Below are 27640 nucleotides of genomic sequence, written 5' to 3'. Positions count from 1 at the left end.
CCTAACTTATATGACTATTTAAGGTTTACCAAATGGATGTCTTCAAGGTATTTTTAGAGCTGTTTACATTTTCAAAGTGCTAAACATTATCATTATGGAACCAATATTAAATCATGTCAGAGACCATTTTACAATATCTCAGTGTCGGCATGCACAATGATTGCTGTCATAAACAGTCTGCCTTTTTAGCAAGATAATGATGCCATAACAATAATTTGTACTTACATAGAATCTTCCAAAGATCTCAAAGTGCATGTATAAATTCTATACTATTTACTGAGATTTAAAAGAATGTAAAGACAGGATGGCAGCCAGATGGCACAGTGAATAGAGCACCGACCCTGGAGTCAGGAGTTCAAATCCGGCCTCAGACACTTGACACACTTACTAGCCATGGGACCTTGGGCAAGTTACTTAATCCCAATTGCCCTGCATTCCCCCCTCCAAAAAAAAATTTAAAAAAAGAATGTAAAGTCAAATGACAGCATTTCTGGTTTTTTTGATTCAGAAAATTTAGGCACAGAAAGATGATATGATTAGCTACATAATCATATGATGATTTGTGGAAGAAGTAGAAAATCTGATCTCAGTCCAAATTCAGTGCTCTTTCCAATCCATCAAGCTCAGAAAAAACAATTTTGATAATGTTCATTCAACTTGTATTCATTTTCTGGCAGTTAATAGTTCTCCCGTAACAAACCTGAAGTGCTGAAGTTTATAATTATCCCATGAATGGATAAGCAATGGAAAGAATCTTTCTGAGAGAACAAATAACAAAAGATGAACACCAGTGATGGTCAGGGGTAATAGAAATATTGGAGGCATCAATGTGAAATGATAAAGGAGAAATAGAGTAATGGATTTGGAGTCAGAGAATCTGAGTTCAAATCTTGACTCTGCCATTTATTACCTGTGTGTGTCTGAAAAAGTCACATCAGACCATTGGGTTTGTGTCTTCTCCAGTGTAAAATGAAGGGGCTGGACCATAAGTGGTATTGAAAATCCCTCCCATCTCTAAATTTATGACCCTAAGATAGTGCTTCATTATGAAGGCTGATGGACAATGGATGGACCACCCACCTAAAAGAGTGATCTTGTAAATGAGAGGAGGATCATGAGAGGCTTAGTGTAGCAAACAGTATGATGAATAAAACACATGGGAATTTAGATAAAGATCGGAGTGGATGCCCTGAGATTCTTAATTCCAGTTTTGAGTAGACTTATTTTCACAACAAGGTGATCTATGGCAGATTTCAATAGAAATTTAATGAATATTTGAAAATAATCCTTCTCTAACATGTTACTTGGCCACTTAACCAACTCACTATTTGTCTACTTGTTTTCCTACAGAATTTGTGGAAACAAGTGCTTTCTACTGTGTGTATTCCAACAGATGAGATGTTCAGTCATTTTTTTTAAAGTAAAAAATGAGAAAATACTAAAGTAAAGGCTTTATGGGATAGTGATGAAATACATTAATGTGAGTGCTTCCTAAGAGGCAAAAATCAACTATACGGGGAGAAAGTAAGTGGTTGAGTTTGGCTAATATGTCAATGACCTTGGGAAAAAATTAAGCACTTTTTGGTCCAAATTTTTAAACTTGTTTGTTATTCAGTTGTGTATGAACCTTTGTGACCTCATTTGGGTTTTCTTGGTAAAGATATTGGTTTGTCATTTCTTTCCCCAGCTCCTTTAATAGATAAGGAAATTGAAGCAAAAAGGACTAAGTGACTTGCCTGGGTCAGATAGCTAGTAAGTAAGTATCAGGCTGGATTTGAATTCAAGTCTTCCTGACACAGGGTCCAGCACTCTAACCAATGGGCCACCTAGCTGCCTTCCCCTTTAATGGTTTTTTTTAGAGGGCAATTGGGGTTAAGTGACTTGCCCAAGGTCACACAGCTAGTTTTTGTGTTGTGTCTGAGGTCAGATTTGAACTCAGGCCCTCCTGACTCCAGGGCTGGTGCTCTATTCACTGTACAATCCAGCCACCCCCTTCCCCTTTAATTTTTAAGCTAAAACCTAGATAAATCAGCCTTAGTTATGAGTTAAAATATGAAAAGTTTACACTCATAACTAAGGCCCATCTGAAAGTACTCACTTATAAGATTTTAATAGTTGATATTCAAATGAAATATATAGATGATATGATTAAAAACAACAATAACAATCGCTGATATTTAATGGAGTTTTAAGGTTTACAAAGCAGCTAATACGTGTTATAGGTATGATTTGAACCCAGATTCTCCTGACTCTAAGTTCAGCTCTTGATTCACTATACCATGCTTCTTCTGTTCTCAAAATCTGCACTTGGCTGACAAGAGATGGCACCAAGCCCTAGTAACTGACACTGCCAACTATTTCGGGAGTACCCTAACTCCTTTCTTTTAGAAAAGCTCAAAAGACATTGGCCACATATACCATTTATAAGCCATATGGCAACTTTAAGGAAAACGATGGAACTATAGAGAGCCTAATCTAACTAGTGATATTCCTACCAACTTGGCCCAAAGGAACACAACCTGTGAGTAAGCAGCCATGCTACATAAGCAGACAGCATATAAAAGGGAAAATCGATAAGAAGGATGAGTTTACATTCTTTACAGATATCATTATACAGTGCAAACAACTGTATATTCTAGTGTCCCTGAATATATAGTACTCGCTTTCTGTGATATCAATTTGTCAACATTTTGTTCATGTTTTTGCAACAATACTTAGAAGGTATGCTTCAAGTTGCCTTAGTCATTTAATTTCCTTGCTTAGTTATTTAATTTCTTTCATATATGTCTAGCTTAGCTAGTTGATTAGGGGAGAAGTTGTTTATGCTGAAACTATAGTCACTGTAACACAGGGGTTCTTAACCTAAAGATTGCGAATTTGGATGGGATAAAAATTACATTTTTATTTCCACTGATCTCTGATCAAAATTTAGCATTTTCTTCAATTCTGAAGGTAGGCAACAAACAACAGTAGTATAATCAGTATCTGTGACTTTGTCATCAATAGAAATCACAGATATTTTTCTTATTCTATTATAGTTGTTGAAGATATCTTGAAATATCATATATGTTCATCACTGCTTTGAAATCACTGATTATTAGACCTGACTCTAGATCACATGTTATTGTAGTCTTTTTGTCTACAGAGTATTTCAGTATAATTGGTTTCTTCTGTTACCCTATGTATATTTTTTTTTGCATTTTAAAACATTCTGAGAAGGGGTCCATAGAATTCACCAACATGCCAAGGGGACCATGACATAAAAAAGGTTAAGAATTCCTTTTCAAATACCACTTTGGTTCCTAAAAGGGGTTACTAGGATAGAGCTAGATATAATTTTTGCTCAGAGTTTTTTTCCCTTCTCCCAAAGATCCAGTGGGAGTTCGTTTCAGAGAACATTGGTAGGAATCAATCTGAAAGGGGTTGTTTATAGTTGCCTGACTTTCCCTTCATCTTGAAGATGAATCAGAAGTAATCCTGGAGATGAAACTGGGAGAAAGATAAACACTTGGAAGAACTTTGGTGGTAGCACTGGGGGAGGGAGGCAGTGTGAACAACAATGACTGCATTTTAGTTGGGCCTAACTCTCACTGGGACTTGGTCTTCCTTTCCCCCTCCTCTCCTGTCTCATCCCATACCCTCTCCTACTTCCTATAACTTCTGCTTTATAATGCTAGATTTCCTTCCAGAATCTATGATTTAATAATCATTGCAGGTAAGTCCTGGTAAGGAAATTCACTCTATTAATGAAGACTTTTGGGCTTCCAGAGTTGCCCGAGGCACTAAAAAGGTTAAGTGACTTGTCTACAATCACAGATCCAGTATGTGACAGATGAGATTTGAATCTGGGTCTTTCTGACCCCAAAGCCATCCTGCTATCCAGTATGCTACACTGTGTTTCATAGAAAATGCTGGATACAACAAGATTAAAGTTTTTGGTAAAGTGGTTTAAACTCTTTTTTGGAAGAATAATAATATTATATAAGCAAAACAAAGAAATAAGCAGTTATTAAGATGAATTAACTAGATTTTGAGAGTAGAAACAAGTCTTTCAATGCTGTGTATTATATTAACATTTCCAGTTAACATTATCTGTACTTTGGGCTTAAATAGAAGTGAATTTGATTTGACTGACAAATATGCCCACTGTTTCCCAGAACTTAAGGTTGAAATTTATCATGAAATATGAAATGACTGTTCATTGCTACTTATCAAGATGATTAAAACCCAGCATATTCTAAAGGAACCACCTTATAAACAAAGCTTCATGTTCAGAATGCCTGCATATAATTTTTAAAGCTAAAATGACACTACCTCCTTTCAAACACAGATTAGAATGACTTCTGAAATGGAAAGCATTTTCTAAATATAGACTCAAAAAAACAACCTTTTGTATCCTTGATATAAGGATATCAAGGAAATATCCTTAATATTTCTTCAGATATGTGAATTACAAAAATTGTCAGTCCATGGTACATTTGATCAACTTGGCAATTACTACTGAAAACTAGTTTAATAAGGCTGATTAAGAAAGCAAGACAGATGTTCTATTCAGGGGAAAATAAATCCAAATGATTACACAGTAGATTTTAAGACAGACTAAGGAGTCTGAACTTTTAAAGGTATAGCTTGTTCCATTCACATCAAAGAAAACGTAGACTGAGGCAACATAAATAATAAAAGTTCCCGGAATGCTAACACCAACACAGTTTTCTTCTCTCTGCCTCTGTCCCTATCCCTCTATTTCCCACCCACCCCACTCGCTCTCTCAGTTTCTTCATATCTATTCCTCAATGGAGGTGGCATCAGGAAATAAAATAGCCAGAGATGAGTCAGCTAATTAGAATAAAAGGACATGAATAATGCCCAAACTGGAAAATATGTCTATAAAGTTTATTGTAATTCTGGCCAAGAAAGCAAGCCCCTTTCCTTATGATTTGTAATGGGAACAGGATAAATGCAAACATTTACCATACCTCTTTGCATCTGGTATTAAAAGCCATTTCCATCTTCCTTCTGGTTTCTGGGATACAACATTTTTTCATGACAGGAAAATAGTGGGGATATTTTAAGGTAACTTTATATTTGTTATCTTCTATTTTTTCTAAACTGTCAAGAAAATCATCAGGAAGAGCGCCTGCAAAACACAATTTTCTCATATGTTAATTTCGTCCCTCAAAGATGAGTTTATTGCAGAATTGGCAGGAAGCCTGTAAGAATCTCCAGGTATTTGGAAATTAAGTGAATATGAAAATAAGAACAAGGATGATTCCCACAATATCCTAAAGGTAAGGTATTCTAACTATGAATATGCTTAAGCACTCTCATGCTCCCTGGGCTGCTAGATAATCAAACAAAAAAAGATACAGAACAGAACAAGAGGAAAAATGCTTAAGTTGCCTCTTAGAATAGAGACAGGATGCTTGTTAAATACCAGAAAGAGTACCGCCCAGGGAGGCTGGCAACTCTCCTTTAGAAATCCTCATTAGTCTGCAACTGGGGAGAGTATGAACATGGCCCAGTCTAAAGAAAGGGGAACAGGATGAATGACTTCTTTTACAAAAAATAATAACAACTGTAATTAAATCTTATTTTTTCCATTTTCAAGCATTTATTTTTTTTTCTTCCTAAATCCCTCTCCACTGAAAAAGTAAAACAACAACAACAGCCATAGTCAACAGCCCTTAAGGGCATGGTCAAGCAAAACAAATTTTCATATTGAATGTATATCTCATTATGCAAGTTTAGTCTATAACTTCTGTCAAGAGGTAGTGACCATGTTTTATCATTGGTTTTCTGGAACTAGGATTGATCACTGCAATGATCAGAATTCTGAAGTCTTTCAAGATTATAATGAATGACTTCTTAAAGGTTCTCTCAACTCTTTAATTTCAATTGAAAAATAAAATTGAGGCATAGTGAGGTAAAGAACTTGTCCAATAACTGGCCGTGTAACCTTGAGCAAGTTACTTAACCCCAATTGCTTAAAAGAAAAAAAAGAACTTGTCCATATGAATCTATACCATTTAATCTATACCATAATACCACATTGTCATTTAATCTATGAAATGTCAATATTTACCAAGTTCTTCCTTAGAAAATGTAAGAAAGGTATTATCTTCATTGAGATTTTTGTTGAAGTCTATACATAATTCACTCATTCTTTTCTTCATTACTTTGATTTCCTGGATTAAGGATAAAGATTAATAAGGGTCAAAAATCAAAATAAGCTTTTAATATATATTTCTTGAACTTATTCACATTTTTATTTTTAAATTTATTTTCAGTAAAAATAAATTTTAAGTATTAAAAAAGAATAGTTTTAGTACCCAACTTACACAAAATGCTTTCTTAGTGAAGTGTATAACAGATCCTTTACCATTCTTCCATGTATATGTGTATATACATACATTTACACAAACACATATAGATGAAATTATAGATCTGTATTTATGTGTATCTGCATCAGTGGTGGGGGTACTTTCTACAAGATCAGTTCCTCACACTAATGAAATCACAGGTCTGGACCACAACTTTCCCCAAACATGTTCCTTTTTTTTCCATATATAAGAAACTAATTTAAATCTATGACACATGTTTGATATTTTTGTCTTGCATAAAACTGGCTGATGTTTGGAGTTTGGAGAGAGATGCACAAAAGAAAGGAAGAGGAAGGAAGAAGGAACTCTGGACCCTGTGCCTGAAAAACTAAGGTTCATATGCAACAAAAGGAACCATTACTTGAGAAGTATTTGTAGCTTCTTTAAAAAACTGACAGCAGGGACAAAATGGCAATTCTGATGACATTAAAAGAGTACTGTGAATTGGGAAATAACGAATGAAAACTGTCAGTCGGGTAAAAGCTGAGGGATTTAGCATTAATCTGAAAGCTCCAGGAGCAGGCATTTCCTACCCTCTAATAAGAATTTTCAATAGAGTAGCCAACATCAAGTGTAGAAGCTAACTAGCTTGCATTTATTTCTTTAAGGTTTACAGAGCCCTGTATGTGCTATCTCATTTGATACTCACAATCCTGAGAGGCAGAGGTGATATAATTTTCCTCATTTTATAGAGAAACTGAAACTGATAGAGAGGTCAAGTGACTTGCCCAGAGTCACTCAGCTATAAGTGTCTGATACAGGATTTGAACTCAGGTCTTATTCAGTAGTTTTTCAGTCATATCTGACTCTTGGTGACTCCATTTTTGGGGGTTTCATTGGCAAAGATATTGGAGTATTTTGCCATTTCCTTCTCCAGCTCATTTTACAGATGAGAAAACTGAGGCAAACCAGGGTAAGTGACTTGCCCAAAGTCACAGAGCTAATAAGTGTCTGAGGCCAGATTTGAACTCAGGAAGATAAATCTTTCTGACTCCAGGCTTAGCTCTCCATCACTATACCTCTAAGCTGCCTTCCATCTACTATACCACCTACCTGCCACTGGGAGTCAACATCTGGAGTAGTTAGGGAGAGGACTGCCAGACCAGAACTGTCAAATGCAAAAGGTAAAGGATCCCTGCTGGTCTAGTTCTGACTCAGAATACCACAAACCAACATTATCTATGTTGCATTGTATTTTTGTTTATTGTTTTAAACATTTCCCAATTACAAGTTAATTTAGTTCAGGCTGTACTCCATGCCATGGATTTGACATCTCTGCACTAGACTAGGATTGTTTTTCGTGGCTCCTAATTTTTGGAGTATCTTTTATGGATAAGGATGATTTAAGGTCTTAGCAGGGCCAGCTGGGAAGCAACAAAGGCATGGCGGAAAAAGATTCTGATTCATCAGTGGCCACTTTCCCCAAATGTGTCTGGTAACCAAACTTAAAAGCAGTTAATCCGATTTTGAGAATGAGCAGGCAAATACTAGTACTTGTACTGTCCTAGAGTCTAGGAAGGAGCAGGGCCAAAGTCAAAGAAGTGAGTTTTTTATAAGTTGTACTAAAAATAAATGGACTAGCATGAGGTATCCACTTTTCTGTAAACCTGCACTATCCTCAGCATGTCTGAGTAAGCAAAACTTGTTTCAATTAGCTTTGACTTTTTTTTTTTGACTTTTTGTTTTTTCTGATAAGAAGAGAACTAAGATTCACTGATTGGGCTTCTTTCCCTGGAAAGGGAAAGTGTGGAGTGAAAACTAGTCTACAAGTCTAGGAAATCAATTAATAGAATCAGAAAAGCATTCTCTAGTTTCCTTCCTTATCTTTAGCACTTCTCACTGGGATCTAAGAGGGAGGGAGGACAAGGAGACACCCAGGTTGTTCCTGATTCCCCCTCCCCTAAGTTTGTCTAAGAGGCTTTAGCAGAGGTAGGAGTTGTTAAGGCTCACTCCATGACTTAATTGCAAATCCACGCATGAGGACCTCAGTGACCTCCTTGACCTCCTAGCCAGGAAGGCTAAAATCCCCTGGGTTACCCCGTCAAACTTTGCCTTGCAAAAACTCCATTTTCCTTTGGGGAGTTTGAAATTCAAATACCTGCACAGTCCGGGGTGTCTTTGTCCCTGCTCCCCACCTTAACACGAATCACAGCACCAATCCCGTATCTTGAACTTTGACCAGCCTACCACATCCAGGACTCTTGCTTACTCTCCCGCCCCTCCACCCCTCCAATGCCTAGTCTGCTTGACTGCAGTAAGAACCCTTTAAAAACCCACTAGACTTTACTTATTTCTGTGCCACAACCTCACTGCCCTGCTTCTTGCACTGGAGATTACAGAGGAGGATGACCCTGTAAGCACCACCCTGACAGCCCCTTCTTAATACCAGTATTTCCTTTCCATGAAGCTAGCTGGCTACTTTCCCCTTCCACTCACTCTGCTCTCGTCCAGTGTTCTGTCTTGTGATGTTCCAGGCTTCGTTGTACTGCATTTTGGAATTCTGAACCTCACTCAAATAGCATTAAGACGCCAAGCCAATTCTATTGGCATTGTATTCTTTTTCCTTATAGTCAGAACCCTATGCTCCCTAGTGTTTTTCTACTAGTACCTCATTCTCTAAGCTCTTACTTCTCTACCTTGCTTCTATTATATGGATGATGAAAACCTGCTCCTTTCTGAACCAGGAGAAGCACAGGGAGCTTTCTAGTGTTGTTACAGTTATTTCTTTTCTACATAGAAGGGATCTAGAATCTAAAATTTAAGTTTCCCTCCCAAAATAGACTCTTTCTTCAACTCCCCCATTGAGGTCAATGGCATCCAATCACACACGACTGAAGTCTTGGTTATCATTTTAAAGGGGTTCTTCTCCCTGGTCTCCCTCCACCCAAATGGTTACCAAGCAAGTTATATTGATTCATTCTCCACATTCTCTCTTCCTTATGTTTCCTTCTCTTCATTTCTACTGCCACTAGTGGAAGGCCACCAGGCTTTAGTAGTACCTGTTTTTTATTGAAATCCTCCTAAATAGTCAGCTCACCACCAATTTCTTCAGTAGACAGAGCACAAGGCCTAGAGTCAGGAAAACCTAAGTTCAAATCTGACCTGTAGTGTGACCCTGGGCATGTCACTTAACATCTGTCTACCTTAGTTTCCTCATCTGTAAAACAGAGATAATAATAGCATCTGTCTTACAGGGTTATTTCAGGGATCAAATGAGATAATATTTATAAAATACTTGGTAAAGTGTCAGGCACATGGGAGGAACTTAGTAAGTGTTGCTTGTTCCCTTCCCCCACTCCCTTCTCCAATTCATCCTGAAAATTGCTGCCAGATTAATCTATCTCATAGACAAAACTGATGAGGTAATTCCTTTGCTCAAAACACTTTGACAGCTCCCTTTTTCTTACCATAGAAAGTCTAAACTAGCATCAATATTCCTCTGCAGACTTGCATGTTTTCTGCCCTTAAAGTTTTATCTTCTCAATCTCCCTTCTAGACTGTAAGCTTCATGAGGCCAGAGGCCAGATCTTAATTCTGTATGAATCTTTCACACTGTTTTGCCAAGAGGAGGTGGCTAATAAATTTTTTGATGAATGAAGGAATATAAGAGTTAAAATATAGGGACAATACAATGAAAAAGCTCAAAATGCTCAAAAGTTAATCTCCTCTCTAGGACGTGCTCACTCTCTCTCTCTCAACACACACATGTATGTAGACAGAAAGATAGATAAATGGGTATTTATGGTGTTCCTTTACAAAGTAGCCTCATTTAACAACTCAGTAAATAATCATTGAGCATTTATACCCAATACTGAGTGGAACAGGAGGAGAGGGTTAGAGGTGAAAAAAGATACAAGAATAAGTTATGATTCCTGCCTTTGGGTTTAGAATCTTGCTGAGGAGGTGGAAAATAGAGGACAATTACCTAATACAGACAAATTGAGGCATAAGTTTACATTAATGACCTTAACTTCAATAAGAATTCCCCAAGGAGAAAATAAGAAAGTGAGCTTAGAGTCACACCGTTTCAATAAGGACCTTACAGAACATATGTCCCAGTATCTAGAATGCCCAAACAATCGGAACATGCCCTTGCTTCCCAAATGTGGCAGAGCGAAGAGAAAACCAAACTCACATTTTGTACTTCTTCTGGAAGATGAAGCCCATTCCTCTTTCCCATTTTAATGGACTTTTCTAAGTACCGCTTGGCCTCAGGCTTTATTGTTTCAAGATCACAGGTTTCCTGAAATTAAAGCATGGGATAAACCATTTCTTACACAAGGTTACAGTGGTACAATATAATTTGTTTGTGAAGTCTGGACAAATCTGTTCATGAGCTCTCTTGGGCTATGCAACGTGTAAGTGAGTAGGAGGGGGTCACATCTGAAAACCTAATTTGAAAGTTCACCACACCAGAATGTTTTCCTAGGACAGATGAAGTCACCTAGAGTTTCCTTGTCTTTCATTCAAATGCCTGCTACACATGGAAGTGGGATAGCAGAAGCATGCTCTATATTCTTGTACTGTCTGAGAGCACTCCCTTGTTGTTGTGGAATATTCTTTTTCATGGGCTACATTCCTCCTCACAAATCATCTGGATTTCATTTTCAGTCATTTCATGTCAGTCATGCTGCTTTGCTTAGGAGGCAGGAATAGAAAGTGTGGGAATATAATGCACAAATGGATGGTAGTCAGATGCTGCCAACATACTATCCAAGGACATCTGCACCAAAATGCTAGAAAAAGTCTTGCAAAACTTTAATAAATGCCCTACTTGTCACATCACAATTGGGAGCAAGGGGACACAGCAAACAGTAGATACAGAAATATCTGGGGAAAATGAGTCAGCACCACATAAATAGGTATAAAACTGGGCAGTTAACACAGGCCTACATGCAGCAACACAAGCAATGTTCACTTAAAAGAATGATATGCCCATGAGAAGAATGGAAAATGTCTTCAATAGTTTCATGGCAACATGGGGGCATGAGAGAAAACCAGGTAGCCAAGGAGAAGGTCACTGTGCCCTTCTGGGATAAGATGTCAAATGTATGGTCACTGAGAGGAAGGGGAGGGCAAAATTCAGATGGAGCCAGAAGTTCTAAGTCCTCTATAGTCTTTAAAGCTAATAGATGAAACTTGTTAGCTGGTGCTTAGTGACCTCCCAACCTTTAGATATCTTGGGCTCAAAGAAAAGTTTGAAATTATTTTCCTTCCCTTGGGTTCTATACCTTGTCAATCAATTTGATTTCTAAAAGGCCAGGGATCATATTTAACAACTTTGGATTCTGATCACCAGTAGATTGTTTTCTCTTGTCCTTGTTGGCCTTTGATACAGGTTAGAGATAATATTGGGATTCCCTAAATTTTGCCATAGTAGTGAACATGTAGTGGGTTGACCGTGTACTATTTATCCCCACCACCCCAAAAGCAAATTTTACTTTGTTCCCCAACATTTGCTTGAAAGTTAATTTATGTCGGACCCTAGAACCCCTTGCGACAGTGCTTTGCTCACAGTTTTCTCTGGTACTAGCCTCACTAGGGATAGTGAAGAGTTGTTTCCCTTTGCCATAATGATGAGGCTGCATGTGCTTGGAGACTAAGTAAGTTGTTGTATGGAGGATGTGGCTTTGGGGACCAAGCACAGGACAATTAACTGACTGGGAGCTCAGTTTTCTAATAATACTTTTAACACTCAACTACATCATGACCTAATCCAAACCATTACATAGATCCAGACAGCAAGGATACATACCTTGAGAAAATTAGACTTGAATTAAGCCCTAAGTAAAACTAGATGAGAGGGGGTGGAGCCAAGATGGCAGAGTAGAAGCAGGAAATTCCATTACCTCCCCCCACAACCACCTCAAATACCTATAAAATATGACTCTAAACAAATTTTAGAGCTACATAACCCACAAAGTGATAGAGAGAAACAAATCTTCTGAAAGCAGTCTGGCAGGCTGACAGGAAGGGTTCATCCCAGCCCACTGTGAGCCAAGTGCAGTCCTGAGTGAGCCTTGAGGTTTTGGCCCCAGGGAGGCAGTGGCAGCCAGAGCAGACTTCAGGAGAGCGAATCACCAGCAGCTGTGGAGGTTTCCAGACTTTTCAACCCAAAAATGCCAAAAAGAAAGTAAAAGGTCAGTGGGAACTCTGTTGGAAAGGAAGGGCGTGGTCTGGCCCCTGCCCCAGTGCAAGAGCTGGCAGAGGCACAGTGGCTGCAGCATCTGCCACATGGCTGCCTCAGGAACTCCTGGCCTATAGGGGGACCAAGCAACCATTCAGAGGGTAATCACTCTTGCTTTGACCTGCTTGGATCTGGATCACTTTCTTGGGCAGTGGTCCTGGGGTGAGAGATGCCAGATTGCTAGTGTGGTGTCTGTAGAGAGGACACCCTTCTCAGACCTCTGACAACATCTGCGAAAACCCCAGAAATTTGGGACAAAGCTCTCCTCTTTGGAAGCAGAGTTCTACTGTGACAAAGACCTAAAAAATCAAGTAAATTGACTGGCAATATGACCAAGCAGAGGAGGCACAAACAGGCCATAGAATTCTTTTTTGGGGACAAAAAAGGATCAAAGCATGGAACAGGAGGAGGGCAATGAAGTCAGAACTCCTGCATCAAAAGCTTCCAAGAAAAATATGAATTGGTTACAGGCCATAGAGGAGCTCAAGAAGGATTTTGAAAATCAAATAAGAGATTGGAGGAAAAACTGGGAAGAGAAATGAAAATGATGCAAGAAAATCATGAAAAGAGAGTCAACAACCTGACTGAAGAAAATAATACCTGAAAATATAGACTAACTCAAATGGCAAAGAGGCATAAAAAGCCAATGAGGAGAAGAATGCCTTAAAAAGATGAATTTGCCAGATGGAAAAGGAATTTAAAAAACTCACTGAAGAGAATAATTCCTTCAAAATTAGACTGGAGCAAATGGAAGCTAATGACTTTATGAGAAATCAAGATACTATTAAATAGATGCAAACAAATGAAAGAATAAAAGGCAATGTGAAATAGCTCATTGGAAAAATCACTGACCTGGAAAATAGATCCAGGAGAGATCATTTAAAAATTATTGAACTACCTGAAAGCCATGATCAAAAAAAGAACCTAGAAATCATCCTTCAAGAAATTCTCAAGGAAAACTGCCCTGATATTTTAGAACCAGAGAACACAATAGAAATTGAAAGAATTCACCAATTACCTCTTGAAAAAGATCCCCAAAAGAAAACTCCTAGGAATATTATAGCCAGGTTCCAGAGTTCCCAGATCAAGGAGAAAATATTACAAGCAGCCAGGAAGAAACAATTTGAGTATTGTGGAAACACAATCAGGATAACACAAGATCTAGCAGCTTTTACATTAAGGGATCGAAGGGCTTGGAATATGATATTCTGGGGGTCAAAGGAGCTAGGATTAAAACCAAGAATCACCTACCCAGCAAAACTGAGTATAATGTTTCAGGGGAAAATATGGTCATTCAATGAAATAGAGGAATTTTAAGCATTCTTGATGAAAAAACTAGAGTTGAATAGAAAAGTTGACTTTCAAATACAAGAAGCAAGAGAAGCAAGCATGAGAAGGTAAACAGGGAAAAGAAATCATAAGGAACTTATTAAAATTGAATTATTTACATTCCTCCATGGTAAAATGATAATTGAAACTCACGAGACTTTTCTCAGTATGAGGATAAGTTAATGGGAATATATATATGTATACATACATACATGTTTATATAAAAGGGTATATGTGCATATAAATACATATGAGTGTGTGTAAAAAAACTAGATGAATTAATTTAAGCCAATTAAAAAAAAAAAGTATTGTTTTATGACAAAGCCACACTTAAAAAAAAACTTAGCTCAATTAATTACATTCATTGTTGTTGTCCTGTTTGCCTCAGTTCCTCACCTATAAAATGAGCTGGAGAAGGAAATGGCAAACCACCGCAGTATCTTTTCCAAGAAAACCCCAGATGGGGTCATGGAGAATCAGACATGACTGAAATGACTGAACAACAACAATGGAAGCATCTGAAGGATTCTTTCCTGCTTCGAAGGAAAAGAAAGGGATCGTTACATCTTCTCATGTTGCTCTTCTAGGAGGTGAACAACAGACTCTGCTCCTCTCACCTTCTGGCCTTTCGGGTTAAGAACCTTTTCTTTGACAGGAAGTTTGTAGTGGCATACATTATTATCTATTTTCTCAATGGAGAATCTCATGTAATCCCCTGGAGGGATAATATTCATTTTTCTTGTAATTTCTTCCTACTGTCAGGGGTTTTTATACACACACACATTTGCATGTATGTATTTGTGTTTATACTTCATTACTTAAGGGTCTAGTACGGTGTCTGGCACATATTAAGACTCTAATGGAAGCTAGTTGAGTGACTGACTGACCCAAGTGTCCTGACTTCAAGGGTGTGGGGACTTACTCCCCAACCTGAAGCAAAATGCATTCTCCTCCCTATAACTTTTTAGATGGCCTGTAAGAGTTGGTGTGACTGAGAAAAAATTCTTCATTATCCTGTAGGCAACCTAGTCATGAGGTTATTTGAACTTTATCAGGTTGGTCATCAAATGACAAAAAATGACAAAGGCCCAGTCTATTACTGGGCCTATAATGGAAGTCTTTTAGCTTGATAGTATCTGTACATAAATATACATATGCTATCTTATCTTCCTCCTTCCCATACCCCTTAACCCTCTTACCTCAAAATTTCAACCAAACATCACCCAACCCTTCCACTGTGTCCTCTGGAATGTCTGTTCCATACAAAACAAACTTTTCTTCATCCTTAATCTTTTCCTCTCCCACTCCTTCCATCTACTAGTTATTACTGAAACTCTTCCCTACCCCCTCACTCCCCACCCTGCCCCCTTCCCCAATGACACAGCCTTCTTTCTATTCTGGTATTGGCTGTACCTTCACTCATTCTCCTAGGCTCACTGGTGGAGGCAAGGGAGTTGAAATACTCCTTGTTTCCCATAGCTACTTTCAGGTTCTTCCCCTATCTCCAATCACTCTGTAGTAAATTTTCTTTCTTTAAGGTTCATGCTATTCATATCTACCACCCAATTAAAATTCTGGTAACTGTCGTCTATAGGTTCTCATGTCACTCTTTTTCCTTCCTCAACAAGGTTGGTACATGGCTCACAATTTTTCCCTCCTCCTTAACTCCTGCTCTCATACTAGGAGGCCTCAACATATTGGCTCTCACTCAAGCTCCATCACTCAGTTCCTCAATCTGCTCACTTCCCATGAACTATTCTACTCCATTTCAGTCACACACAAAGATGGTTATATTCTTGATCTTGCCATCACTCACAAATGTGCAGCTTCCCTATTTAAGAATTCTGACATATCCTTATTCAACCATAACCTCTGGGCTTTTCATTTCTCCTTCTGTTTTCCCTTACTAAACTCTACTCTTCATCCACTCTCTGACCTCCAACCCCTTGATTCCTCAATTCTCTCCTAAATCTTCTGCACTAGTCACTCTGTCCTCTTTTCCCCATACTGACCCCTCGGTAAACCAATTCAATTCTATACTGCCCTCCTCTCTTGAATTCCTAGTCCCCTTATCATGTCACTAATTACACCCTGCCAAGTCTCCTCTTTGGATTACTCCCGCCATTTTCTGTCTTCACTCCTACACATGTGCTGCTAAATGAAGATGGAGATAATCATGCAATCGTCCTGATGGGGTCCACTACAAATTGAGGTATATAACCTCAAGTGGGCCCTCACTGATCCTAGACAATTCTACTATGACTCCCTTATCGGCTCACTATCTTGCTCTCTACAGTGGCTTTTCTAAACCTTTTCATCCCTCCTCAAACTTTTCATGGTTCACCCTTTCTTCACCCTTGCAGTTAAGACCTTTGCTTCATATTTTTTTCTTTTTTCCTTTTTTTTAGAAGGCAGTTGGGGTTAAGTGACTTGCCCAAGGTCACACAGATAGTTTTGTGTGTGTGTGTGTGTGTGTGTGTGTGTGTGTGTGTGTGTTAGGTACCTGAGGCCGGATTTGAACTCAGGTCCTCCTGATTCCAGGGCCAGTGCTCTATTCACTGCGCCACCTAGCCGCCCCCTTTGCCTCATATTTGACATAACAATTGAGGCCATTCACCATTCACCCTCTTCCTTGTCTTCTCATCAGTCAGCTGTCTTTTGCCACTTTTTTCTTTACCCCTGTTTCACATGATGAAGTGACCTTACTTCTTACCAAGGCTAGACCTTCTACCATCCCCTCCTGTCACCTCTAACACACTGACCCCTTTGTTGTCCCTACTCTATCATCTATTTTCAATCTCTCCCTGTCTGCTGGCTCACTTTAAACCAAACATGTCTGTGTCTTTTCCATCCTGAAAAATCCTCACTTGATCCTCCTGTCCCTGCTATCCTATATCTCTTCTGACCTTTGTGGCTAAGCACTTTGAAAAGGCCTCTCATTTTTTTACTTAAACCCTTATAATCCAGTTTATGACCTTATCATTCCAGCAAAACTACTCCCTCCAAAGTTACCAATGATCTCTCAGTTGCCCAATCCAATGGCCTTTTCTTTATCCTCATTATCCTTGACCTCTCTGTAGCCTTTGATACTGTTGGTCACTCTCCCCGGTACTCTCTTCTCTCTAGGTTTTCAGGACACCTCTCTCTGCTGGTTCTCTTTTAACTACCAAACTGCTCTTTCTTTGTCTGCTTTATTGGATCTTCATAACCATAGGTGCCCCTCATCATTCTATCCTGGGCATTCTTCTCCCTCTATACTACTTCACCCGGTGAACTCATCAGCTCCCATGGATTTAATTACCATCTTTAATGTTGATGATTCTCAAATCTACTATCCTGCCCAAAACTTTCTGTTGACCTTCAATCTCGAATATCCACCTGCCTTTCAGACATGTCAAAATCCAAAACATATTATTATCTTTCCCTTTAAACCTCCCTCCCCTCCTATCTTCCTTATTACTGTCGAAGATAACACCATCCTTCCCATTCCTCAGGCTCACAATGTAGCTAGCTCCTCACTCTCTCTCACTCTCCACATCCAATCAGTTGCCAAGTCCTGTTGTCACCTCTATAACAACTCTCCTCTGACGCTACCACCACTCTGGTGCAGGACCTCATCGCCTCATGCCTGGACTGTGGCAATAACCTGCTGGTCGATCTGCCTACTTCAAGTTTTTCCCTGTTCCAATCCATCCTCCATTTAGCCAATAAAGTGACTTTTCCCAAAGTGCAGGTCTGACTATGTCACACACAGCCCACACACACTCCCCTCCCCACATTCAATAAACTACAGTGGCTTCCTATTGCCCCCAGGATTAAACACAAAATGCTCTGCTTGCCATTCAAAACCCTTTATAATCTATTCCCCTCCTATCTTTCCAGTCTTCTTATACATTACCTTCCTCCATTCCCCCCATCACCACATCACCCCCTATATGCTTTGATCCAGTGACACTAACCTCCTGGCTGGTCCACAAACAAGACATTTCATCTCTTGTTTCCACACCACATGTGACCCTCTAGGGCCCTCTAAGACTCTAGGTCCTCAAGTGTGGCCCTTCGACTGAATCCAAACTTCACTGAACACCACTTGAGTTGAACTCTATGGTGAGCAGTAGTACTATGGGTACAGGCAGCTAGGTGGCACAATGGATAGAGTGCTGGGCCTGGAGTCTAGAAGACCTGAGTTCAAATCTGGTCTCAAAAACATACTGTGTGATCTGGGTAAGTCACTTAACCCATTTGCCTCAGTTTCCTCATCTGTAAAATGAGCTGGAGAAGGAAATGGAAAACTACTCCAGCATCTTTGCCAAGAAAACCTCAAATGGCATCATGAAGAGTCGGATATAACTGAAACAAATGAATGACAAGAGTGCTACGGTTGCTGGGAGTTTTGGTATCTTATAATGTAAAGAAAGGATCTGTAGTTATCACTAGTTTTGGGGGGTGAAATGATTAAACCTAAGAATACAAATTCAATGCCACATCAATGATATATTTTATTACTTACCTAGAAAATCCCTTTTCCTTTGTAGTATAGTTATGATTCTGGAACCCTATTTTACTCCTGGACAAACCATTGAATTACTGGAACCTAAAAATGTTTCTCATTCTTGTGGATTTTCTGAATCCATATTTACACCTCCTAGAATAAGATCACTCCTTTCTTTTTTTGTCTGGGTCTTTTCAACTTCTAAAATAACTATATGACACAATATACTTCAACAAGGGCTGCTGTCTGAGTGACATCTGTGGTGATTAACCCACATTCTTCTACTCCTTCCAAAGTATGTCTGCAGTATTCTAATAACACATTTTTTATTATTATTACTTATTGCTGTATATACCCCAAGACAAGAATGGAAGCTAATTAGCAATATTCTCAATCTTAAAATGGATATGATTGCTGCTATTAGATCTTCTCAGTATACAAAAGACCAATCTAGCCTTAGTGTCTAATTATTTAAAGAAAGAACTCAAAGTAATTACTAGCCTATGGAGATATGGATGATTAGCTCTAAGAATGCAAATTAAATGCCACATAAATGTAAATATTGTTCCCTAGAAGAGAATTTTAGAAGTAGGAAGAAGTTGTTTTTTCCTTCTCTACCATCTCCACTATGCCTAAAATCAGATTTTTGGGGAAAATTGAAATATATAAACTACTTGGACCATTTCCCCTCCAGGGCTTGTTCTGGCTTGTAGACTCGGAAACCACGCCTCTACTTCTGTCTCATCCTAGAATTTCCCTCAGTGCCTTGGGCCTCCTCACTCTGGAACATTAAATTACCACTAGAGCCCATAGAAATGAAATTAGTTTTAATGTAACAGTTCTAGTTAAATGGCCAAGCTGGTCTTCATTCCAGTACTCTTGTCACTTTACCATTCTGCCAAGCTTTTCTTAAATATTTTGTTCATCATTTTAAAACATCACAATCTAAAAATCTTTCATTTCCTCTAATTTCCCTCAAAAAACAAAAACAAAACAATGTATTAGGGGAGAAAATTTGCCTGCAATGGGAAACAAAGTAAGATGGAGTGAAGGCATGGGAGACCTCTTCAGGGGGCGCAATAGAACCAAGAAGGGAGGCAAGGGGACTAGGTGACACAAGGTGCTTGGGAAGGAAACACAAGAGAAGAGAAAGAGGTTATTTACTTCACGACCTTCCTTGGGGACAGTTTAATACCTAGCAAACATGTGCCTGAGGTGAGTATGTCTGCACAGCATGTATCCCACCCTTCCAGCTCCCCTAGATTTCCAGTGCCTGTTTCTGGAGGACTAGAATGTGCCACTGAGCACTACCCCCTAGGCTTGTCACTTTCACTTTCTCCCCCGCAACCCTCATGGAAACCATCTGGTCCCAACATTTTCCAGCCTCAGTACTGCAACAGTGTTGCTCACATCACTGATTTTTTATTAATTTCAGACAAAAATAATACATTTAGTTATTTCTAAATTGACTCCAATTCTGAATTAACAGAATAGATGAATTAAGAATCAAACATCTTGTGGAGAGGAGAAAATTTAACGCTCAAAATCTTGGGGAACTGAATGTTGTAAACTAAAAAGAAAGAAAGAATCAAACATCTTGTTTTGAAAAGTCTTTCTTTCTCCACATGTTCTTTTCCTCTATATAATAATAAAGTTTACTGATGCCTTTTGTTTTAATGATAGAACCATTTTGTGATATATTCCCTAACCCATCCCAAACTCCTATTCTTCTTTGAACATTGATAATTATATGAACACCAAATCAATATTTTGGTTACATTTTGTTCTTTTCTTTTGTATAGCTTTTAAATCCCTAACAGCATAGTTCTAAAAACTTGAGGGAAGATTAATATTAAAATAAAACAAGAAGTATATGCCTTATTTCAAAAGTTACCTATCAACCAAGGGTTTCTTTCTTTTTTTTTCAGGTCACGTCTGCTTAAGATGGTGACGTAAAAAGTCACGGAGAAGGCTGGCCCTCTCAAAGAAATCACAGTAAATATGTAGAAACAGTCCCAGAAAGATCATTAGAAGAGAAATCTAAAAATACTCAAAGTAAGCTCTTTTATACAATCTAAGATTTCTTCAAAAAAGTATGGCCAAAAGGGTTTGGAGGCCAGGAGAAGACTTGAGCCAGAAAAAACCAGCTTGATCTGTAATTATCCAGGCAGAAAGCAGCAGAGGTGAGCCAAGGAGAGTCAAAGCAAATGCTAATGCTAATGGACTTGAAGACAGCGGCACTAATTAGGTATCTGAAGCCTGAACAGAAGCAGGGAGGGAATCCTCTCCCACAGGTCACTGCGCAGGAAGATCAGGCCTGGCCCGACACTTTTCTGAGAACTATGAATCACAACATGGGATCGACAACTTTGTGCCTGGAAACCAATGTTAAGAAGAGGAGGGGTGCAGGAGGTTTGATATTGGAAGAATTTCAAATATTCCACTGGGGTCCCAACTGTGAATTGTGCCAAGAGAAGAAGAAAGACCTGTTGAATCTTGAACCTGCAATGGACCACCAAGAGAATGAGGCAGAAGCCAGAAAATAAGTCAGAGGACAAGGGCTAACACCATTCCATCCAGACCAGTGGTAGCAGCAATGATGATAGAATTCAGTCAGTAAGGACTAGAACAAACACAATTCTAATTAAATACCAAAGGCTAAAGGCTAAAAATATGAGTTAAGCAGAAGATACAAAACACAATAAAGAAACATTATGAGTTAGGAGAAGCCTTTCTATTTTATACAACATAAATCTGGGAGAAGAAAACAGTCCCCTAACAATTATGAATGCAACCTTAGATAAAAAAAATAGTTTCACCACAAGAACGCTAAGCTGGAACTAAAGAAGTAAAGGATAAAAAATAAAATTAGAAAGGACATGAAAGTTTAGGAGGAAAAAGATTGATAGGAGAATAAGGAGAATAAACCTTAGAATACAAGGTAGAAAACCTTACCCAATTAGTGGATTACTTAAAAAAAAATCAATCAAAAGGAATTCAATGACTCCATGCAAAAACAAACATATATTAGAATAAAGTCAAAAGATGTAAAAAATTAAACAGAATGTAAAGTATCTACTATCAAAAACAATTGACCTGGAAAACTGGATAAGGGGAAATAAGAATCATTGGACACCTAAAAGACCATGATCAAACAAATACCCTAAACATTATGTTAAAAAAAAAAATCATAAAAGAAAATATTCCAGATCTATTAGACCCAGAGGACAAAGTGAAAGTAGAAAGAATCCAATGATTACCTTCTGAAAGAGATCACAAATTTATTTATTTATTTGCTTTTTGGGGGGCAACTGGGGTTAAGTGACTTGCGCAAGGTCACATGGCTAGTAAGTGTTAAGTGTCTGAGGCTGGATTTGAACTCAGGTCCTCCTGACTCCAGGGTCGATTCTCTATTCACTGTGCCACCTAGCCAACCCGAGATCACAAATTTATACACCAGGGAGTGTCATAGTGAAAATCCAGAGCTTCTAAGTCAGAGAAAAATACTGCAAGCGTCCAGAAGGTAAAAATTCAGGAACCAAGAAACCATACCAAAGATCATGTGCAGCAGACTTGTCAGCAATGACTACAATGGCTTCATAAACAAATTCAAGGAGAAATAAAGGAGATACCTTTCACAAGTATGAATAGGGGTAGAGCTCTTGACCCCCCAAAAAGTACAGAGATGATTACAAAAGATAAAATGGACAATTTCCATTACATTAAATTGAAAAGATTTTGCAGATAAAAAAGCAATTCAGTTAGAATCAGAAGGGAAACAGCTGAGTGAAAAAAATCTTTGCAGCAGATTTCTTTTATATAGATTTGATAGATAAAATATAGAGGATATTGATACAAATATAAAAGAACAAAAGCTATTTCCCATTAGACAAAAGATCAATCAAGCAATACACTTGTTAAGTACCTACTATGTCAGGCATTCTCTAAGTGATGGGGATACAAAAAGAGAAAAAAGACAGTCCCACCTTCAAACTTACAGTCTAATACCCAAACAAATACAAACAAAACAATGTATATACAGGATAAATAGGAGATAATTAACTGAGTAAAGGCACTAGAATTATGAGGGGTTGGGAAAGGCTATAGAAGGTGGGATTTTAGTTGAGATTTAAAGGAAGCCAATGACAATAATATAAACATAAAGAATTTTTTAAAACCCTGAGCATGGGGTAATTATGATAATCAAGTCTGGCCCCAGGATTTAAATTCTCCCTTCTTTGAAAGGGACTATAGGTGTAGAACATTTCATTTACACAGTCTCAGCTGATGTGTTTATTTATATTGAGGTTTTTTTTTCTTTTTAAAATCTTTGTCACAGGGAGGGAGGAGGCATAAATTATCAAGATCATATAAACAAAAAAGCAATAAAAGTTATTCATTTGGAAAAGAACTAGACTCAGATTAATTTCAGATTTTAGAACAGGGCAGGGACTGTCTTTTGCCTTTTTCTTTATCCCCAGCACTTAGCTGAGTGCCTGTTAGGTACTTAACAAAAGTTTATTGATTGATTGAGGACTTCATAAGGAAATTAACAACTACTAGGCTTCTACTAAGCAAATTGGTGGGCAAACATTACTTCCAGGACATTGATAAAATTTATCTTCAATACAATTTTATATTTTTCAATAATACACAAGTTTCATGTTTCAAAAACTTCACTTCCCTAAATTGTTCCCGTCTCCTTCTCTATAAACTATAAGGGCACTTTATTTAGTGTCTCTCCTGCCCTTTCACACTCTAATACGATATTTATTTTTGTAAATGCCTTATCCTCCTTGTCTATGAAACCATCTCTGAGATTTGAGACCATTAACTGTGGTATTTATCTTGGGAGGCAGAGCTTAGGGCAGTACCTTGCAGATAAAGAGGCTCACAATAAATGTTTGGGAGGTGAATGCTCCCAAAACATTGGTATATAATCATAGGACTAAAAATAATCTTAAAAGTCATCTGATCCTTACTAGCCGTGTGACCTTGGGCAAGTCACTTAACCCCAAAAGCCCTCCCAAAAAAAGCAAAAAAAAAAAAAGTCATCTGATCCAGAAAGAACACTGCATGGGGCAGCTAGGTGGCACAGTGAATAGAGCACTGGCACTGGAGTCAGGAGGACCTGAGTTCAAATCCGGCCTTAGACACTTGACACTTACTAGCTGTGTGACCTTGGGCAAGTCACCTAACCCCAATTGTTTTACCTTTCCCCCTCATTAAAAAAAAAAAAAGAACATAGCACTTGGAATTAAAGGACTTGGATTCAAATCCCAAGGCTGAAGCTTACTGAATGGGTAACACTGGGCAAGACACTTCTATTCTCAGTTTCCTCATATGTAAAGTGAGGGTAAGATAAAACAAGGTGGCCTCTAAGTCCCTTTCTAGCCCTAGCTCTACGATCTTAAGCGAGAGCATGCTAAACCTCACAAGACAGGTGAAATGAAAATTTAACTTGTTTTTAAAAATTTCTCAAGAATGGAATTCTAGAATTTATCTGCTGTTACAGTGTCATCATTCCCATAGAAAATACACAGCCAGTAACACATTTATGGGGAGGAAAAGGCTGAAAAGATCTTTTAAAAATATTTCTATGGTCTTTCACCATATTCATTTATTGACTTATTTACTGAGTGCCTTCTGTATGCACAGTGCTGTGGGTTATCTAAAGAAGCCTAAATCCTGCTTCCTGCTCTAAAGCAGTTCATAATCTAGCAAAGAAAATAGGACAAGTGAGCAAATAGGTACCCTAAATGTGGGCTAAACAAAGGTAATTGCCCCACTGAGCAGAGGAGTCAGATATTGGTAAAGGGGCAAAGAGAGTTAAAAACAGGTTTGTCTTATTAATCCTTGATTGTGTTTCTAATTGTTGCTTACATCCAAAGTACAGCAGACCTAAAACAGCTTTGCATCAAACATCAGTATTACACTTGGTTACAATGGACATTAGTGATGTCCTGACACTTCAAAAGTATTCACAAGCTCCTCATCATAATCTCATAATACAAAAGAGAATGCCATAAAATGGTAAATTACTCTTAGTCTTACTGGGAAAAATATAAACAATCCTATTTTTAAGTGTCTATTTTTAGAAACTCCACCTAGTTTGCAGTTTAAACACTGCTATGGTGAGATGGTATTCCACTTGCATCTGCTGCTTTGCCTGGCTTCAACTCCACCCAACAAAATGCCCTTTCTAGGATAAGCTCAGCATGTCTAAACTCACCATCAGGCTGCTAACTCAAGCCTTGATTGATACCACCTCCCTCAGCTTCCTCTATTCTCTGATTGGAGGGTGGAGAACAAAGGTCCTCCCAATGCCTTCATTTACACACAGCAGACACTGGACTCTCCACTCCATTTTGCATCTGATGCCCTACCAGGTTTCAACTCCATGCAACAAGATGCTCCCTGGCATCCCCTATTTCCCCCTTTCCTGCCAACTTTTGTATGTTATCTTTCCCTTTAGAACTGTAAGTTCCTTGAGGGCAGGGACTGTCTTTCTTTTAATTAATTATATTCCCAACACTTAGCACAGTGCCTGGCACACAGTAGGTACTTAATAAATGTTGACTGGATTTGATTGAATACAGAAAATACATGGGGAATATTCAAATCTATTAGATATTCTGAGCTCATCATTTCACACTATTATAGTTAAAGAAAACAATTCAAGCAGTTTCTGTGTGCCAAAGAAAGTCTTTAAAACTCAGAGAATTTGATGAACAAAACATAGGTTACCTATCAGTTGCCAGACTAGAATGACAGTAAGAAAGAACATAGAAGTCTTTGGATGTTTTTTACTGAATCATCTTTGTGCAACAGAACACCAAGACACCAGATGACAAACAAAGGGTCAGGAATTCAACCTTAAATTCATCTGTTCCTAGGAAGACAGAAGTAAATCAGCCCACCAAAGAAGAATCAATGTGTGGGATGATTTTTTTCAGGCCACTGTAGTATAAAAAGCACTGAATTTGGACCCAAAGGACATAGGGTCAAATATCACTTCTGACACTACCCATGTGACCTAGAGCAGATCAGTTGGCCTTTCTTGGTCTGTTTCCTCATGTAAAATGAGGGAGTTGGACTAATGACAACTTCAATCTATGATCCTATAACCAGTGTGCTCTTATTAATAATTTACCACTTATTCTTTCCTTGCTAACAGGTTCAGGTCTTACAAGTTTAAAATTTTAAAAAAAAGAAGTCACAAGGTTCTCTAAAGTGACAACTCTGTTTTCCCCAAAACTAATACATGGATATTAACAAATATCTCAGTCTAAGGTACATAAGGGCAACAAATAAAATGTGAAGCCTGTAAAACACTACTTTAAACAGAAAAAACAAAACTTGGAAGTAAGGATGCAAACAAGTTAACCACAGGAAATTAGAAACCCTAGGGAAAACACTTTAAAAACACATTAGTATATATTCTAAATACAGTCAAATGGGAACTTAGAATATTATGGAATAAAATAGAAAATGAAGATTAGGAAAGATTACAGTCCTAGTCAGAAGGAACTCATCTCTAAGGAGGTGGGATCAGGGAGTTGGGTTCAGAAGAAAAAGAAGGAATTTATTTGGCCAATAGCACAGGTGATGAGATTTTAATTTATTTAATTTTCACCATGCTAAGGGTAACCTACCATAAACCATGGTTGCTAGGGAATTTTAGAGAGTGAAAAATACTTGGGTAACACAGGACAATGAATATCAGCAACATCTAAAATATTTCAGTAATTTAAGTAGATTGATTTTGAAAAACATTTTCATGCAAAATGAAATATTTTTATATCAATTTTGAGCATAAGATGGTTACAAGAAGCAAAATAATACTAATAGTTTTGCAAAAGAAACATGCAAAAAGAATAAAAAGTTGGAGATATAAAGCCTTTGTTTCTTGGACAGACTACAGAAATACTACAGAATTACATATTAAAAGCAAAGACAAATAAAAAAAAAGTTAGGAAGCAAAACAACAAATCTTTTTTTGAAGGCAGACACACCTAGAACATTTATTATCCTTAATTCCTGCCAGTCCTGCAAAATGTAAGGATAATATACAGGAATGACTCTAGCTTTCAACATCAACACTGTGTCACTGTTATAGAGTCACATATATAATGCATTTACTAAGAGGCGATTGACAATGGTTAAAGTTTTAGTGAGTTCTATCTAACAAATAAATATATGTTATGCTTAGAAGATTTGAATTGAAATAAAAACCAAACTTGTTCCATAAGATCTTACATTGATAGTTATACATACATAATTTATTTATTAATATATTATTATATAATTAGATATTAATTTTGGTCCTCACTTTGAAAGCAATTTGATTATTAACAATATAAACATAGCTAATTGTGTCTATTATTATAAGTATCTGAAAATAAGATTTCTTGGCAGATCCAAATATCTTTTAATGATTCATGAGGCATACTTTTTTTTCATTTAAAAAAATCTACCTGGGGGTGGCTAGGTGGCGCAGCGAGTAAAGCGCCGGGGCACCGGAGTCAGGAGGACCCCCCCAAGTTCAGTTCCGGCCTCAGACACTTAACACCCACACAAAAAACCTAGCCGTGTAATCTTGGGCAAGTTATTTAACCCCAACTGCCCTCCAAAAGGCAAAAAAAAAAAATTTACCTGCAGATGAACAATTCTCTGAAACACATCCTCTCTCATACTCATCTCAATGTCGAAACGAGAAAGCCTTTTGTCAGCCTCTGTACTTGCTGCTCGTATATCTTTGTCAGAGGAGATGTGCTGGGGAAAATCCAACATGCTTCTTTCCACTGTTGGCAGAGAAAAATATTAAGTGATGCCATGCCGTTCCAACCAGTGTTATGCTGAAGTATTTTCTACAAGTGCAAATTATTAATTTAATGTTTGTTTCCCATTTTATATACTTGGGAAGGCTGTCAAAATAATAAGGAAACCACATATATAACATGAACTCCATGTACTGAAATATCATCAATGAACATTCATTTAGTGCTTACCAAAGGTACTATGCAAAGCTGTGGGGATGAAGAAAAGGAATTTCAGCTGGTATTTAGCTCTGAAGAGCATACTATATAATTTGGGAGATCAGGGAAAAACTTGGCTTGTACATCACACCAAGAGTCCAGTAATAATATTCTGCTTAATAGTAGATGTGCTTACTTCTGAGATTACTCCCAGGCCCATCTTGGAACAGTTATATTATACGCAGCAGGAAACTCAGGGCCTAGCATGAGATGT

General features: G+C 38.0%; 1 protein-coding gene across 2 annotated transcripts in view; it reads right to left on the bottom strand.

Moving 5' to 3' along the window:
• NLN (neurolysin) overlaps positions 1 to 27640 on the bottom strand; it is a 147364-nt gene that overhangs the window by 67730 nt on the left and 51994 nt on the right. For both annotated transcript variants that reach the window (XM_069096413.1, XM_069096414.1), the window contains exons 3-6: positions 27044 to 27192; positions 10516 to 10623; positions 6083 to 6185; positions 4977 to 5137 (exon numbers count right to left, since the gene is read on the bottom strand). In XM_069096413.1, the coding sequence (XP_068952514.1) occupies positions 4977 to 5137; positions 6083 to 6185; positions 10516 to 10623; positions 27044 to 27192 (521 nt within the window). The remainder of the gene's footprint in view (positions 1 to 4976; positions 5138 to 6082; positions 6186 to 10515; positions 10624 to 27043; positions 27193 to 27640) is intronic.

This window comes from Petaurus breviceps, unplaced genomic scaffold (genome assembly GCF_028583685.1).
Source record: "Petaurus breviceps papuanus isolate PSGF00001 unplaced genomic scaffold, PetGlider_PUasm1.0 229, whole genome shotgun sequence".
Taxonomy (NCBI): domain Eukaryota; kingdom Metazoa; phylum Chordata; class Mammalia; order Diprotodontia; family Petauridae; genus Petaurus; species Petaurus breviceps.
Note: the sequence above shows the minus strand (reverse complement) of the source record. Positions and strands in the feature narration are given on the sequence as shown.